The sequence below is a fragment of the Elaeis guineensis genome, chromosome 14, assembly GCF_000442705.2.
Source record: "Elaeis guineensis isolate ETL-2024a chromosome 14, EG11, whole genome shotgun sequence".
NCBI classification, from domain to species: domain Eukaryota; kingdom Viridiplantae; phylum Streptophyta; class Magnoliopsida; order Arecales; family Arecaceae; genus Elaeis; species Elaeis guineensis.
In genome coordinates, this window is record NC_026006.2 from 59,571,288 (window position 1) to 59,588,698 (window position 17,411).

Sequence of the window (17,411 nt, forward strand, 5' to 3'; positions counted from 1 at the left end):
TTTATTTTTATTTTATTTTGTTTTATTTTTATTTTTTTTCTCTTTTTTCTTTTCTTTTTTTTTTCTTTTTCTCTTTTTTTTTTTCTTTTTCTTTTTCTTTTCCTTCTTCTTCCCACGGCCCTCTCTTGGGCCGAAACAGGGGATCTCAAATCTCCTCCTTTGTTTTATTAGGATTGATTATCGGATAATTTTCTCCATATATGATTTTTATATTTGATTAGGGTTATGAAGAGATGATTGTCTGCATATGATATCGAGTAGAATATTTTGTTAAAGACATTCATAAATTAAAGAAGAACATTGATTTTTGGTGCTTGGATCAGTCACCAGTAAAGGTAAGAATCTTTGTACATGATCGTCATTATATATGTTATTTTACCGTTGATTTTATCTCATTGATTTTGCATCGTTGGATTTGAGATCGATGAATTTGTTATATCTGAGACACTGTTATTTATTTATGTAATTTTGAGCATGAGTATGTTATATCAATATATATGTATCAGCGATTGATGGCATGATTATATGGGTATGATATATTTATTACACTGTAAAATTTGAATTGATTAATGAAGTCAAATATTATAATTTCATGAAAATGAAAAGAAAGAGAAATTTGGTTTGGACTGGTCTTGTCATGTGGAATAGCCTGCCAGGAGCTTATGCCTGGGACAGCCTCCACAGGCTTATGTATGGAAGAATTTGATCCGAGAAAGATCATGAATAATCTGATCCGAGAAAGATCATGATGATTTGATCTGAGAAAGATCATGAATATTTCGATCCGAGAAAGATCACAGAAATCGATCCGAATAAAAGATCGTTGTATGATCCTGGTAGTCCAAAGCCAAAGCCAAAAAGAAAAGAATTAAAGATGATGTGATAATGGAAGAAAATAGAAAGATAAGACATGAAACAATCGTTGAATAAAATTGTTTCACTTATTAACATATGATAATGCATCTCTTTTGATAAAATAGATAATCTATAAATGTTTGCAGTATTCTGGACAGTGAACATCGGCTTTTATGTGTCATTTTTTATTTTTTATTTTCAGATTATATTATTATATTGGTATGATATAAAAATTCTTACTGGGCTGTAAAGCTCACACCCTTCATCTTTCTTTTTCTTCTCAGAGTTACAGGATGCTTATGATTGACTATGGCTTGGATTTACGGATGAGCAGAAGGATAAATAGAGTGTCATAGTATCTGATCAGAGAATTGAAGAAATTTAAATTGTAATTATGCAAGGTTTTACGAATTATTGTTGAAATAAATTGTTATGGATGTTAAGGTTGTAACGATTTAATTTGGCTTTGCATATTCTTTAGAGCTTGCTCTAAGGAGTGTGCGGCCATCACGTATCCGATCCGGATATTGGGTTCGGGGTGTGACAATATGCATGCCAACTTTTCTTAAGAAGCTTGCATCTCAACATCTTATATTGGCCATGTCAGGTTATACTATATATATGTATATATATGTTGGCTTTAGGACTACATATACATTTTAGTGGGCCATATGCCGTGTGCTCACAATCTAAATGTTTAAACCTAATAGCATTTTTTTTTTTTTATAAATGTAAAATTTTGGCAGTCTTTTCCACTAAACGTCCTTATCATGGATGGCTCTTATTCCAAGAAGGGGGCCTGTTATGGCCAAGGTCTTCCTCGACTTTAGTATCTCTCGATAAAAAGTATAGATGAATAATGAAGGTTGGAATGTATACTGGGCATAGCTCTGATATCAGTCGTCAAAAATTCAAGTTTTTAAAAGGTTGGCCGGTCGGACAAATATACTCATGTGATACTTTATCTTATCACTCAATATAGAAGTACAGCACTTTGTTGTTCTGTTCCAATATGAGTCCAATTATTTAAAGAAATTAAGAAACTTGCAATTCCTTTTCTTGCCGCCCATACGACCCTGTGAATCATCTTCTTGACCCCATGAAAGGTATGACGTTTTTTAGTGAGAAGTAAGAGGGAGAAAAGATTTTCTGGAAGCCTAGGTGTCCGATAGGACCTTACTCAGTAAGAAATCAGAGGGAGATCAGATTTCTATAAGCCTGGGTCTCCGTTTTGTGACGCTGTACCACCCTAAGGCCTGCGCCTTTTTGCCTTCGGGGCACGACATTCTATCAAAATCTCCGCCTTGAACCTTGACGACGGCCACGTTTTCTCATACCAGCTATTGCCATCAGAACCTTTTTTTTTTTTTTTTGCCTACAAAAAAGAAAAAACAAAACCCATGACAGGTGGAAGATGGATCCGTGCATAAAAATGAGGGTCCGATCTGTCCCTGTCATTCTGTAGAAAAGAAAAAGAGTTTAAAAATCAGCAAAGTTAATTAAATCCGTCGAAACCCCCGGATGCTTAAGTTAGATAGGCCCTAAGAAATAGTATGAAAAGAATAATGACACCTAAAAAAAAAAAAATTATATCTTGAGCCTTTTTTGTAGGTAAAGATTCTTGTCCCAATAGAGCAGTGGTGTGCAACGGATTGGATTATATCACATATGAATTAGATAAAATGCGAGATAGATTAAAAAGTCATCAATCCAAACTTAATCTTTTATTAAATAGATCAAAAATTTAAATCTGAATCCAACTTATTTATTAAATAGATAATGTGATCCGATTCAAATAATTTATTTATTAAATATATCAAATCAAATTAAATAGATTTTTATAAATTAAAAGAATTTAAATGAATTAAGTAGGTTGGTCAAACATAATAGGAACAAGTAAAGCAAGTTTTAAATAGATGAAGTAGTTTTTAAATAGATTAAATGAGCTGGATTACGATTCAATTTAATTATCAAATATATTAAAATAGATTAAATAAATTAAAGATTAAATTTGAACCCAATCTATTTGGTAAATAAGCACAATGAATTGACTTATTTGCAGAGATGGTTATCATAAATACAGGCACCTACGTGTTCTTGTGACCACAGCTTTGCATATTGGTTGTTATAGAAAAAGATAATAGTTATTATAAATTTATGATGCTTTGCGGCCCCTTCATTTTTCTCCCTTATTATAGCAATAAAATGCAAAAAAAAAAAACAGCATTATAATGAGTTATTGGGCACTGTAATAATTTATTATAACCTAAATAATCTCCAACTAACTAATTTTGTCTCGCGTGAAATTAATATTTTTATTAAATAAGCACGAAAAAAATTAGTTTTTGATATATTATATTAATATTCAAAATTTGAAATCGTAAACTGCGGCGCGCGTTAGATACCGACAGTTATAACGATAATGAATGTTTCAGGAGGGATCCGTCAGAAATAAAAATACCGTTAAGTGAAACGTTGCCTCGACGTGAGACTCCTACCTACCTCTCCCCCACGCACTTCTTTCCTCCATTTTCTTAGCCAGCAGTTTAGCAAAGAACGCCGCCCAAATTTGAAAAAACCAGCACGCGTTCTTCTTGGTTCCATATCTACCATTCCACACAAACCCTCTATAAAACCCCCATCCCTTGCTCACCATTCTCCATCTCATTTTCACTCACCACAACCCAGTAGTAGTATAAGTGAAGCCTAGGAAACAATCCAGTTTAACCATGAGTCCCTCCACTTGGACCCTCGAGATCGAGTCCCCGGCCCCCGCCGCAAGGCTATTCAAGGCGGTCCTCGACTGGCACAACCTTGCTCCTAAGCTCCTGCCCAACATCGTCGCAAGCGCCGTCGGTGTCCAAGGTGATGGCAGCATCGGAAGTGTCAGGCAGCTCAACTTCACCTCGGGTATATATTACGACCCACACCTCTGAAATTTTCTAGTCTTATCTGTATATATTTCATATACTTAATTAAGAGCTTGTGCAATATTTGTAGCAATGCCATTTGGGTATGTGAAGGAGCGCCTGGACTTTGTGGACTTCGACAAGTTTGAGTTCAAGCAAAGCCTGGTCGAAGGCGGTGATCTCGGGAAGAAGATCGAGTCAGCCTCCACCCAGTTCAAGTTCGAGCAAACCAGCAAGGAAGGGTGCGTGTGCAAGGTGGTCACAACCTATAAGCCATTACCAGGAGTTGACAACAAGGATGAGGTAGCCAAGGGAAAGGAAGCAGTGACCGCGACCATCAAGGCAGCAGAGGCCTACGTCCTGGCCAACCCTGGTGCCTATGCCTGAAGTGGTTCGGGTTTGATCTCGTACACTTGGTGCTGTGATAGAACTATAATAAGCAAGAGATTGCTTTTGGAGTGAGCGTTTGCGAGGTTGTACGTTCTGGTTGTTTCCATGCTTTCCTTTTCTACTGAGTTCCTATCTGTGGTTTTCTGAAATAAATAAGCCAACTGGTTTACTGTGTGTATGCCAGATTTGTGAATCTTTTCACAATGCCATCGGATTTACATAAAAGAAATTGAAAAAAAAGATATATTTGAAAGTAGAAAAAAAGGTGAAAAAACTATGGTCATCCAGTCAGCGTCTCAGCTTTTTACTTTGTCCTTATAAACTTGATTTTATCCGAGTACTTTCACCCCTTGGCATTTTATTCTAGTGCTATTCAACCGGATAGATTTGATCACTGATGAGTTAGTTTGCGGACAAGAGACCAATTATTCGGCCATCCCATAACCCCCCTGAGCAGGGTTACAAGCTTACGCTACCAAGCTCGGCAGTGACCCATCTACGACTGTGCTTTTGTTCCTATGTATATCCTGCATGAGACTGCGACCTGAAAACTTGGTATTTGGATTGTCGCATATACCATTCTTTTTGGTACGGTGAGCGAATTTTGCTCCGAATCAGAAACATTCAATCAAACTGTTTTAGATAGGTTACTTGAACTTGGCAATGGTAGAAGATTTTTTTCTTGGTCGAGCCAAGTAGGCTGATATAGTCCTCCAAATATCAGTATATATATTCTTCTCTAGTATAAACTCTTTGATGAAGATACCTCATGGCAGAAACCATTAACTCTTTTGAGAAAACTTTTTATGTATCCTGATACGTTTGTTTCTAATCCCCATATTACAAGGCTATCATCAGCAATGTTAGCCTCGCTAGCAAGGGTGGATTAGCTAAAGGTAGTTTTGGATTTGACCAACACCATTAAAGAGTGGGTTTAGGTGGTATCTTAAGAAACAATTATTGTGACAGAATCTGTAGATTCCTAGCCGCTACAGGCATGCCAATCTTTCTTAAGAACCATGCATCCTAACACCTTATATTGGCCAAGTCAGGTTGTACTATGTCGGCTTTGGGCCTTCATATTTGAGTGGGCCGTCTGTCATACAATCACAGTGCAAATGCTTATGCTATTGGGTGGAATATCGATGCATGTTAATAGCTGCATATGGCGTTAAATTAATATGAAATTGTGACAATCGCCTCTAGCCAATCTCAAGATGTCCTCATCATAGATGTCTCCTACCCATGGTCCTTCACGATTCTAGTACGTGTATTTTTTTTTTTTTTTTGAAGATAAGATGATTCTTTCAAACAACTCTTGTATAAATATAATCAAGGGAATCAAAAGAAAAAAAAAAATCAAAATGACCCCGAGGACCACTCCACTTTGGATCATAAAATTTCACCTGAATGCTCAGCAACATAGACTGCTATCCAATCTACCGTGGTATTCATCTTCCGGATAATATGTCTAATGGTCAGAGTATAATATCCCTCCAACAAGATCACAATGTCATGCAGAAGAGGGACTTTAGTATTTTTTGGTAAAGTGGCTAGATGACTAATTAAGTTTGTGATGTGCAATAGGGATGGTTCTGATTTTTTTTTTTTTTTGACTTCTAATCCCAAAACTTTGTTATTGAAAGAAGGACCGGTTGAACTAATAAGCTAATATTTTTTTTTTTTTATTAGTCAACAAAGGACTATGAGAGCCCTATCCAATAGAGTAGAAATCTTCTGCATTTCCTATGCATCGTATAGTGTGGTGCATTATGCGTACTATCTATCATACAATGGATGGCTGTATGCAACCGCACATGATGTACATTGCACAATCCAAATTTGCACGAGATCATCCATCGCATGATGGATGGTGCATGCGATGCATCGTACTCCACGATGGTGCACCACAAAGGATGCGTTCATCCCAATATGAGTCCTACTATCATTATTTAATCAAAGAAACATGCGATTTTTTTTCTTGATCATAAAAGCCTGTGAATCATCATTTTGATCCGGTGTGTAACAAACAAGGGGAAGATTAGATTTCTAGAAGCTTATGTCCGTTCTGTGACGCTACCACCGTAAGACCTGCGCCATTTTGCCTTGCGGGTCACGTCTCCGTCAAAATCTCCACCTCGAACCTTCCTGTACTTCAGAAAACAAGCTTTTTCGTTCGGAAAATAACAGAAAGCAACAAAGCCTCTTCGTTTTGGGCTGGGCTTAACGCATCATGTTGCAGGCCAAGACCCAATCGAAGCTCCTCCCACGTATCTGAACTCAATTTTCATGTACCAAAATAATAATAATAATATATATATATATATATATATATATATATATATATATATATATATATATGCAGGATCCCAACACGTGTTAAAATTTATATGATGGATTTTGCTGTGACATGTGCTGCCTGCAGCGCTGATTGAGCCTTCTTCTGGCAATTTTCTTTGGAGACCATGAAGTTTCCTCATACCATAATAATCAATGCAAGCTATTGCCACTGAAATCCAATAAGGTAGGTGGAAGGCTGCTGGTGAAATCTAATCTGCTAGGTGGAAGGCTGCTGGCGGATCCACATGCAAGGAATAAGATCCATCCGGGCCTATCATCCTGCACATAAGAAAAGAAGAAGAGCTTAAAGGTTATCAAAGCTGACCTAGCCGAGAACCATCAATACTTGAATCAAATAAGGCTCCAAGGAGCAATAGGAGGAGAAGGAAGATACCTAGAGGAAAGTATATTTTGGGCCTCCTTTTATAGGTAAAGAGTTCTTATCCCAACAAAACAAGGATGGTGATTAGATTGGGTTGGATCACATGCTGATTGATCTAAAAATTTATTAATCCAAATTCAATCTATTATTAAATAGATCAAAATTGAACTCAATCTATTTATTAAACAGATAGCCGATTTGATCCATATGATCCCTTTATTAAATATATAAAGTTAGGTTAAATGGATTAAAGGGATTCAAATAGGTTAAATAGGTCAAGTATGTTAGATTAAACCAGATAGGAACATATAAAATATGTTAATAGATTAAACATATCTTAGATAGATTAAATGGATCAAGTTATAATATGATCCAATTATTAAACGGATTAAAAGAGATTAATTAGATCAAAGATCTAAATTTGAATCTAATCTATTTAATAAAAGGTCAAAAAGGATTAATCTATTTATAAGAATAGTCATTATAAACAGGGACTGCCACGCGTGCATATGACCATTATCCTGCATGTTGGTTGTTATAAAAATAAATAAAAAAATAAAAACAGAAGGAGAAAGGTTATTTTGAATTTATAATGCCCTTGTCCCATCCTTTTCTCTGTTATTACAGCAATAAAATTAAAAAAAAAATCGTTATAATGATCACTAGCTTATAACCTCATGTAATATATGGGATGTGATTTTTTTTAAAATAATATTTAATTTTATTTATCTATTTTATTATATCTATTATATATATATATTAAAAATAATTAAAATAATTAAAAAACTATATTTTATGCATTGCGTACATTATAAGCTATCGGATAAATTTTTGAAAATCTGACGATCCTGATTCTGTGAATCCCTTCCTAAATCTATCATTTTTTATTATTTTTATCTTTAATCATTTTTAAACCCTTCCATCTCTCCTTTCTCTTTCTTTCAATTCTCTCCTCCCACACCTCCAACTCTCTCAAGGTAGTGCCGACGATGTTGTCCGTCGGCCACCAGTGCCACTAATGGAGTGGCATCTTCAAACTTGAGATGGAGAGAAAATATATCAGTATATGAGACTTGATCGCAAAAATACCTTCGACGACCATATGCCCATCTCTTGTAGGAAAAGACATAGGCAATGGCTTTATGAGATCCCAATCAAGAATTGGTAAATGTATCTCTAACTGATGACTCACTGAAGATGTCAATTTTAGATATCGAAAAAAAAAAATTTGGTATTAGAATTTTAAAGAACTAAACTTTGAAATTTTTTTTTAAAAAAAATTAATGATCTAAACTTTAAAAAAAAAATTCATCTCTCCTTTCACTTTTCTTTTGATGAGTCTTTATCAGACTCATCCTTCTTCTATCATTATTTTTTAAAATAATGATAGTTTTTTTTTTTTGAGAAAGGGGATTTTTTTTCAAGTAATTTGTGAAAAAAAAAAAATTAGCACAAATTTGAGCATAAAAGAAAGATGCAAGAATCAAAAGTGTCCCGGTCGGACTCATTCTTTTTTCATCTTTCTTTTTGAAATAAGGATTTTTTGCCAAGGAAGATTTTTTTCGAGTAATTTGCAAAAAAAAAAAAATCTTGGCACCAATTCGAGAATGAAAGAAAAATTCAAGATTCTTGACACAAATTCTTTTTGGTCAAATCCAACAGTAACAAAAAAAATGAAAAGAGACAAAAATATTAAAAATCTAGAATCTTAAACTAAGAATGTTAAAGGAAGAGATTAAGAAAAAATTTTAGATGATTAGGAATCACATACCAGCACTACCCTCAACACTTGATGTCGGACTCCCGCTAAGATCTTAGCTGATCGAGCCCACCCTACTTCTTGAAGTGCCACTGTAGATCCATCAAAATGAATCACAGCATGCTCCCAAAAGGTCGACGCCCCATCATTACTGGGGAAGCTGGCAACATCACCCTAGAGAACAGTCATCATGGAGCTCGACCGTCAAAGCCCCAGGGTGAAGACAATGACAACGGAGAGGTGGAGGCCGCAGAGGATGATGCACGATGGTGGGCATGTCGAGCCCTTCAGTGTTACTGCATAGGCCCGGTGTAGACAATCCATAAAGAGACAAAAATGTTAAAAACCTAGAATCTTTGATCAAGAACATTAAAAAAGAGATCCAAAAGAAACTTCTGATGATTAGGAATCACTCATCAGCACCACTCTCAACAGTTAGATGCCGAACTCTTGCTAAAATCTCAATCAATTAAGGCCAAACCTTGCTCCTCGAACTGCCACTGCAGATCTATCGAAACGAATAGTAGTATGCTTCCAAAAGGCCAGCCCTCCGTCATTACAGAGGAAGCCGTCAGTGTTGTCCTCAAGAACGGCCATCATGAAGCTCAACAGTCAAAACTCTAGGATGAAGATAACAATGATGGAGAGGTGGAGGCCACCAAGGATGACGTGTGATGTTCAGCATATTGAGCCCTTCAATGTCACTATATAGGCCCGATGCAGCTGATCCGTCGATCCATCATCCTTCTCTCTCTTCATGGAATCCATCATCCTTTCTCACCCACGTATTTTTTCACTATATTTGTTGCACAGGTGACGGACGTGATGGACGTTATATGGCAGATGGAGACATCTGCATTGATGACATATGACGAACGAAGGCGTCTATGTTGACCACGTGTTAGATTGGGCAACACAATAATTTACTACAATCTAAATAATTTTCAAATGACATAGTTTCTCCTGCCTGAAAATAATATTCTTATTAAATAAACACCTAAAAGGTTATTGTTTTTGTATATTATTTTAATATTAAAATTCGAAATCCTAAATTGTGGGCCGGGGCATATATCGATCTGTTTTCGCTGGGATCCAATTAAATGTGAAAATACCGTTTATTAAATCTCGCCGTGATGTGAGCCACCTACCAACCTCTCTCCCACGCACTTTCTTTTCCTCCCCTCTTTTTCTCAGTCAGCAGTCTAGCAAAGAACGCCGCCCAAATTTGAATAAACCAGCATGCATGCTTCTTGGTTCCATACCTACCATCCCACACAAACCCTCTATAAAATCCCCATCCCTTGCTCGCCATTCTCCATCTCATTTTCACTCACCACAACTTAGTAGAAGTAGTGAAGCCTAGGAAATTAAGAATCCAATTTAACCATGAGTCCCTCCACTTGGACCCTCGAGATCGAGTCCCCGGCCCCCGCCGCAAGGCTGTTCAAGGCGGTCCTCGACTGGCACAACTTGGCCCCTAAGCTCCTACCTAACATTGTTGCAAGCGCCGTTGGTGTCCAAGGTGATGGCAGTATCGGGAGCGTCAGGCAGATCAACTTCACTTCAGGTGCATCTTACAGCTCACACTCTAATTTTTCCGGTCTCTTGTTTAGGAAATCGAATAGGCTTGGGCTGGATTGCCTGTGGATTTCCTGTTTGAATCAGGCCTGTTAACCTACGAGCTCATGTTCTTCTAAAACCCCCACCTAGTTTTAGCCAAATTCCATCTATGAGTCTATTGGACTATAGGATTGAGAGAGAGAGAGATCTGTGGAGATTTTTTTTGTCCCCGTAAAATTTAGGCTGGAGAGGAATTGTGTTAATATGGCCATGTTTAAATGGACTGTGCAATTCACGATCCTATCGGAAATCCAGTCCAATTCTACTAGATTTCCCAAACAGTCCCTTTTGTGCATAATTTTCACGTACTTAGAGGTGGTGATAACCTTTTGGTTCCATTATTTGCAGCAATGCCATTTGGCTATGTGAAGGAGCGCCTAGACTTCGTGGACTTTGACAAGTTTGAGTGCAAGCAAAGCCTGGTCGAAGGCGGTGATCTCGGGAAGAAGATTGAATCAGCCTCGTCCCAGTTCAAGTTCGAGCAAACCAGCAATGCAGGATGTGTGTGCAAGGTGGTGACAACCTATAAGCCACTACCAGGAGTTGAGAACAAGGATGAGGTAGCCAAGGGAAAGGAAGCGGTGACCGGCATCATCAAGGCAGCAGAGGCCTACCTCCTGGCCAACCCTGGTGCCTACGCTTGAAGTGGTTCGGATTTGAGCTCATGCACCTGGTGGTGGGACAGAAATATAATAAGCAAGATTTTGCGTTTCGAGTGAGCGCTTGTGAGGTTGTTTCTGGTTGTTTCCATGATTTCTTTTTCTCCAGAGTGTCTCTACGTGGTTTTCTGAAATAAATAAACCAACTGGTTGAGTAAGTGCGTGGCAGACTTGTGAACCTTTTCACAATGCCATCAGATTTATATAAAAGAAATTGAAAAAAAAAAAGCGTATTTGAAAGGAAAAAAGGGAGAAAAATTATGGCCGACCGGTGAGGTGCCCCAACTTTTTATTTTGTCCTCACAAACTTGATTTTATCCGAGTACTTTCACTCGCTTGCATTTTATTCAAGTGCTATTCTCCCGGATAGATTTCATAACTGATGAGTTATTTTGTGGATAAGAGACCAATTCTTTCGGCCAATATCCACCGAGCAGAGTTACAAGCTCACGGTACCGAGCTCGGCTGTGACCCATCAACAACTCTGCTTATGTTACTTGGGAAATTCTTTATATGCCGTCCACGGTGTAGAAAATCCGATGTAGAGTGCATTATCTTATCTAATTGGACTACGTAGCCATCATTTTTTAATACATATTTAACGCCTGCAATAGAAAAAAACCACAAGAGCGAGAGTTAAAATATCTCTAAAAAAACTTATCCTGTATTTTGCAGAATCCGGTACCACATGTTGCAGCAGAAAAAAAAATAAAATAAGAAATATAATATAAATACGTAGAACGACCTCAAGCCTACCTCTACGGGCGTGCAAGCTTCACTATTAGAGAATAAAACACAATAATACAAGAGAAACTCACCATTAACCCTTGTACAAGAGTCTCTCAACAAGAAGCTCCAAAATCTTCACAAAAGCTCTCTAAAACTTCTCTTGAAACCTTTTTATACCTCCAAAATGTCACCAGCTACCCAACGCAATAAATGGCTCATCAATCGGAGCTATATAGGCTCTAAAATCTCCAAAATAGTGTTACACTAGGAATACTGAATCCAAATCAACTCTAAAACCATCTGTAGTCGTCCGATCGTGACCGGCTCACAACAGAGCCGTCCGATCATGCACCAAAGCCTCAGATCAAGTCTGATCGCACTCGGATTGAGTTCGACCATCCGATCATGACCGCACGTGATTTGGACCGTCGGATCATGCACAAATACTCCTGGACCGCGTATAGACCGCGTGATCGGTCCATGCGGCCTCCATGGACCGCCTAGCACCTTGCGGTCCACGGTGGACCGTGATAGGGCACTGGGCTTGGGCACCCTCACTCCTGCTGGGTCGGCCCATGCATGCGCTCGCACACTGGACTATGCGCTCGTGTGCGCGCGTGCGTCTGTCGGGCCCGACTGCGCAGCCACCGGCCTCTGCCACCTCATAGGCCATGCCACCTGCTCCGAGCTTTCTTTCGCACGTATTTTCATTATCTGGATTCTATTTGAGCTGTTTTTGGGCTCGTTGGACTTCATTCATCGTCCTAGATCTCGCTATGGGCTTAGTATGAACCGAATCTCGAGATGTTAAGTCTCAACAATCTCTACTTCGACTCGATATTTGGCCTCTATCTGTCTCTGAGAGACTGTGATCCGTCTCGCCCCCATATCGTGGGTGTGCCTGTTGTCTCATGGATGGACAAATGTGGGAGTCGAGTCAGGCCGCACGATCCCACCTCCATCATGGACTATGTCCACTTTGACCAAAAATCTGCTTGGGGAAGTCTTCTATGGCAATAGGAACTTCACTCTTTAACGTCGCCTCTCGTCCTCCCGAGTCTTTTGTCTAGTGTCTGATCCATCTCCATCTGGAGCTTCACCTCGCTCTGGACTCCTCTTGGCTCATGAAGCTCCATTTCGAACTGGGTTCCCTGCTAGATAGTAATGTCCTTTCATCCTCTTCTTCCCCTCCAGAATAATCCTATCGCCATGCAATACCTTCAGGATTTCTCCACAAGCTACCGTCCTACAGCCTCTCAAATCCAGTTTGCTTATTAAGATAAGATTCCATTTGAAATCGGATATATATCGGATCTCCCATAAGCTCCTCACTACACCATCATCTGTCCTCTAGCTAACCATCCCGATATCTCTGATCGTACAGCTCGATCCATCCGGCGATAAATAGTGCCCTCACTACTCTCCAAGAAGTCAAATTGCTCCTCTCTATAACATACATGATAGGTGCATGCAGAATTTAAAATTCACTACTAGAAGAAATAAATACCTCATCAGATATCTCTAGGACGTCATCCTCTGACTCGCTACTGGCCATCACTACAATAGCCCTCATCCGATGTTTGAGTTGAGAGCAATCTTTGGCTAGATGTCTCAACTTGTCACACCGATAACATCTAATCTTGCTCAAGTCTCTCATCCTGGACTTGGACTGTCCTCATCACGATCTCCTGTCGCTCCATCTACTGCCTCCTGCTCTTCCAAAAATTGTCAAAGCTAAGCTGCCGCCATCTGAGCTCGAAATTGGATTCTTCCTTCTGAGAATCTTGTTTTGAAGAATCACTGCGGTGACCTCGTTCATCTTGATGGCGCTCTTGTCTACTAGAAAAATAGTCACCAAGTACTCATACGAAGAGGGAAGCGATGATAGTAAGACCAGCGCTCTGATCTTCTTCTTTAATTTTTTCGCCAACGCTGAGGAGGTTGGTGAGGATCTTCTGAAAGTGGCTGAGATGCTCTTGTATCTTTATCCCTCGATCATCCATAGCTGATAGAATTACCTCCAGAAAAGAGAATATTGGTGAGAGACTTCGCCATGTACAACTCCTCGAGCTTCAACCATAGCACCGTCAAAAAGATTCACCAAACACATGGATCACTACCTCATCCACTAGGTATAAGCAAATCGTACTCACCATCTGCATCTGGAGCCGCCTCCAATCCTGTACTTCCATGATAGTTGGCTTCTTCTCGCACAAAAGAACATCGACCAACCCTTGCTGGATAAGCACATCCTTCACCCTCGCTTGCCACAAGAAGAAATTACTCTTTCCATCGAATTGGTTGATCTCTATCTTGATTATGTTTATCTTCTCAATCTTCTATCTCGATTACCACCGTCGCAACCTACTCTCTGGTACCACCTTGCTCTAATATCAATTATTGTGTAGGATCCGATACCACGCGTTGCAGCAGGAAGAAAGAAGAAACAAAACAAGAAACACAATACAAATACATGGATCGGCCTCAAGCCTATCTCCACGAGATTTGCAAGCTTTACTATGAGAGAATAAAATACAATAATACAAGAGAAACTCACCACTCAACCCTTGTATAAGAGTTTCTAAAAAAGAAGCCCCAAAATCCTTACAAAAACTCTCTGAAACTTCTCTTGAAGCCTTTCTGCACCTCCAGAACGTCACCAATTATCCAATACAATAAATGACTCGTCAATCAGAGTTATATAGGCTCTAAAATCGTCAAAATAGTGTTACATTAGGAATATCGAGTCCAAATCAACCTTGGAACCACCTGTGGCCATCCGATCGTGATTGGCTCACACCAAAGCCGTCCGATCGTGCACACAGTCTCAGATCAAGCTTAATCAGACTCGAATTGAGTTCCAGCTATCCGATCATGATCGCATGCGATCTAGACCGTCGAATCGTGCACAAACACCCCTAGACCGCGTGATCGGTCCATGCAGCCTCTATGGACCACACAGCACCCTACATTCTACGGTGGACCATAATAGGGCGCTGGGCCTAGGCACCCGCACCCACTGTGTCGGCCTGCGTTGGGCCCTCCCGCACGTTGGGCAGCATGCGTCCACCAGGCTCAGCTGCGCCGCCGCCGGCCTCCGCCATCTTATGGGCCATGTCACCTGTTCCGAGCCTTTTTTCACGTGTATCTTTATCATCTTGACTTCGTTTGGACTGTTTTTGAGTTCGTTGGACTCCGTTCGTAGTTCTGAACTTCACTGTGAGTTCATTATGGATCGAATTTTGAAGCGTCAAGTCTCAACATCTGATCCTTCTCTTATCTCCCTTTATATAAGGATAGAGTTTGCCATTATAATGCAACTTCCATCTCTTAGGATCGGGGAACATGGAAGTAACTAGATTCAGTTATGAGCTGTTACTGCTCATATTGTGTGTGTTAACCGTCTTTTGATTCCGATATTCCAGATCATGGGTTGTGGTTGTTCTTTAGATTCTCGGTAATCAGTCGAATAATGTATGAATACTCATATTGCCAGATTGGTCGTCGAATATTATTGGTTCTGCATTATTGATCTGACATAGTCAGTGGAGATCCATGTAGGTTTGATCATATGCGTAAATGATTATCAGTCCTCCTTTGAATAAGATCCTCGGGTATCTTCCGAGTCCATGGTGCCGAACGTTTCCTCTGACACTTAGCGTTGCCCGAACAAAAGATAAGATGCTTCTTTAGGTGCCTAGAGCATTCATATGAGAGAGGCCTTTAGAGCCCTTTTTTTTTTTTTTGCTATAGTGATAAGAAAAGTCAAGGTCCTATGCTCGTGGGAATTTATATCGGTATCACAAACGAAGATTAAAGATTAATTTCAAAAATAATGAGACAAATTATATTGAGGGTGCATTTGATGCGCCATCAAATTTGGAATGAATATAGAAATTGAAATAATCATATTTTTCAATACATTCTATTTATATTTGACATTGAAATCTAAATCAAAATTGAAATGAGATTTGAATACCAGACGAGAAGCCATATTAAATTTTGAGGAATTTGATTCTCACTTCTCTTTAGAATTGGAACAATAATAACACTCCTTTCAATTGAACAGCTAAAACAAAAGCCACTCATTTTTATTATCACTTCAAAACTTTAAGTCTCTCTAACTAAAATGAGTTCTAATTATCAGATAAAATTTATTTTCAAAATGAGAAAATACTTCACACACCCTCTTATGTACCCCCCCCCCCACGCATACCCGGCCAGATCTTGGTCAGGCCGCTATTATTAATATAGTTATCAGAACCCCAGGTACACCATCTACCCCATATTATATAATACACACAACTCGTTTGACACTCAATTCCAGTTAGGTACTCGACTACGTGAAACAATCTTCTTGGAAAACTTATATCTCCACTGGAGGCTGATCCTTGTGCCAAAGAGATGAATGCCTCCAGATATTACGTGACATCTTGTATGTTGATTTTTTAAACTGCTCTCATATCAAAATGTTATGATCGCCTACTTAGATCAAAAAAAAAAAAAAAACTTGTATCTCCATTATGTCCCTATATTTATTTTTCTATTTAATCCAAAATCTGTAGAACTCCGTTTATTCAGGTGCAAATTTTCATTTTTTTGTTTTTAATCCCTCCACGCGATACTTTCATCCAACTTTCTTCCGCGTTACACTCTAATATATTCTTTCCACGTGGCCCGTTCTAATAAATTATAACAAAAATCTTAGAGATACACCTTAGCTTCTCGACGCGTATGCACCACGTCCTGATGATGTGTCAGCTGCGGAGGCAAAGAGCACTAATACCTTGATCCAAACGTCGTAACGGTCTACGTGGAGGTTCTTTGTAGAGACTGGTATACTTGCAAACGGTATCTTTGGTTTGATTAGCATAAACAGAACTAAATAAGCAACTCAAAATACAATTCACAGGTAATCATTGATTAAATTTTAAGTAACTAGATCTATTAATAATCTATTTGGATAAATCCAAAGCTATTACAATAAAAAAATCATAGAATTACAGACCATACTACACTTATATTCATAAATACCCAGATATAATATTGAAATAAGACTAACCCAAATCCAATAAATCCACTACCAAACTATTTTTGTATATTTATAAATATAACTCCAGCTCAATCTATAATATTATGATTTTACTAATTGTATTGATCCAATCTATAAATTTTATAAAATTTTCAATTTAATCACCAGAGTTTAAGCTCAGAAACACCACTATACTAGCCCTTCACTTGTGGCTTATAACACTCTTGCTCATGACACGGCTTATAACGCTTGCTAATAACGCCATTAGTACCTTCTTTTATAATACAATCTAAAGATAGCAAGCTTAAGTATCAATTTTATCAAAAAAAAAAAAGCTGAAGTGTCTGAAAAGGCATTCACTTACATCCAATCATTTAGTTCATGGCCACCACCCCTTTTCGGCCCGATACCGTCCAGTTGCAAAATGGGTCCAGAGAAACCACTAGTTCCCGCCCCAGGTATACATCTGACCACGAGTACCTGGACCCCACGCTGTGACGGTTCTATACTTCTATTATAGATCACCTGCACCCCCCTCCCGCCCACCCGTAGGGGCCCACAAACGCCTCCGAACCCAAAAGCTAACGTTTATTCGCGGTTCGTTCTGCGCATCGCTGGGCCCATCGACCGTTCACCCCAACCAAAGGACCCATTCCGTTCCCCACGATCGGATAAATCCAAATTGCGAATCACAAAGCACCACTGCCCTCAATGTATAAAAAACTGAAAACATGGA

At 38.9% G+C, this 17,411-nt stretch overlaps 2 protein-coding genes across 2 annotated transcripts; both read left to right on the top strand.

Moving 5' to 3' along the window:
• Positions 1-3,511: 3,511 nt before the first annotated feature.
• Positions 3,512-4,349, top strand: LOC105036606 (pathogenesis-related protein 1). Its single transcript, XM_010912359.4, has 2 exons — positions 3,512-3,765; positions 3,856-4,349. Exons 1-2 carry the CDS (start codon positions 3,585-3,587, stop codon positions 4,149-4,151), a joined length of 477 nt encoding a protein of 158 aa, XP_010910661.2. The 5' UTR covers positions 3,512-3,584; the 3' UTR covers positions 4,152-4,349.
• A 5,649-nt stretch (positions 4,350-9,998) lies between these two features.
• On the top strand, positions 9,999-11,072 carry LOC105036701 (pathogenesis-related protein 1). Its single transcript, XM_010912445.4, has 2 exons — positions 9,999-10,202; positions 10,604-11,072. Exons 1-2 carry the CDS (start codon positions 10,022-10,024, stop codon positions 10,897-10,899), a joined length of 477 nt encoding a protein of 158 aa, XP_010910747.2. The 5' UTR covers positions 9,999-10,021; the 3' UTR covers positions 10,900-11,072.
• Positions 11,073-17,411: the final 6,339 nt, after the last annotated feature.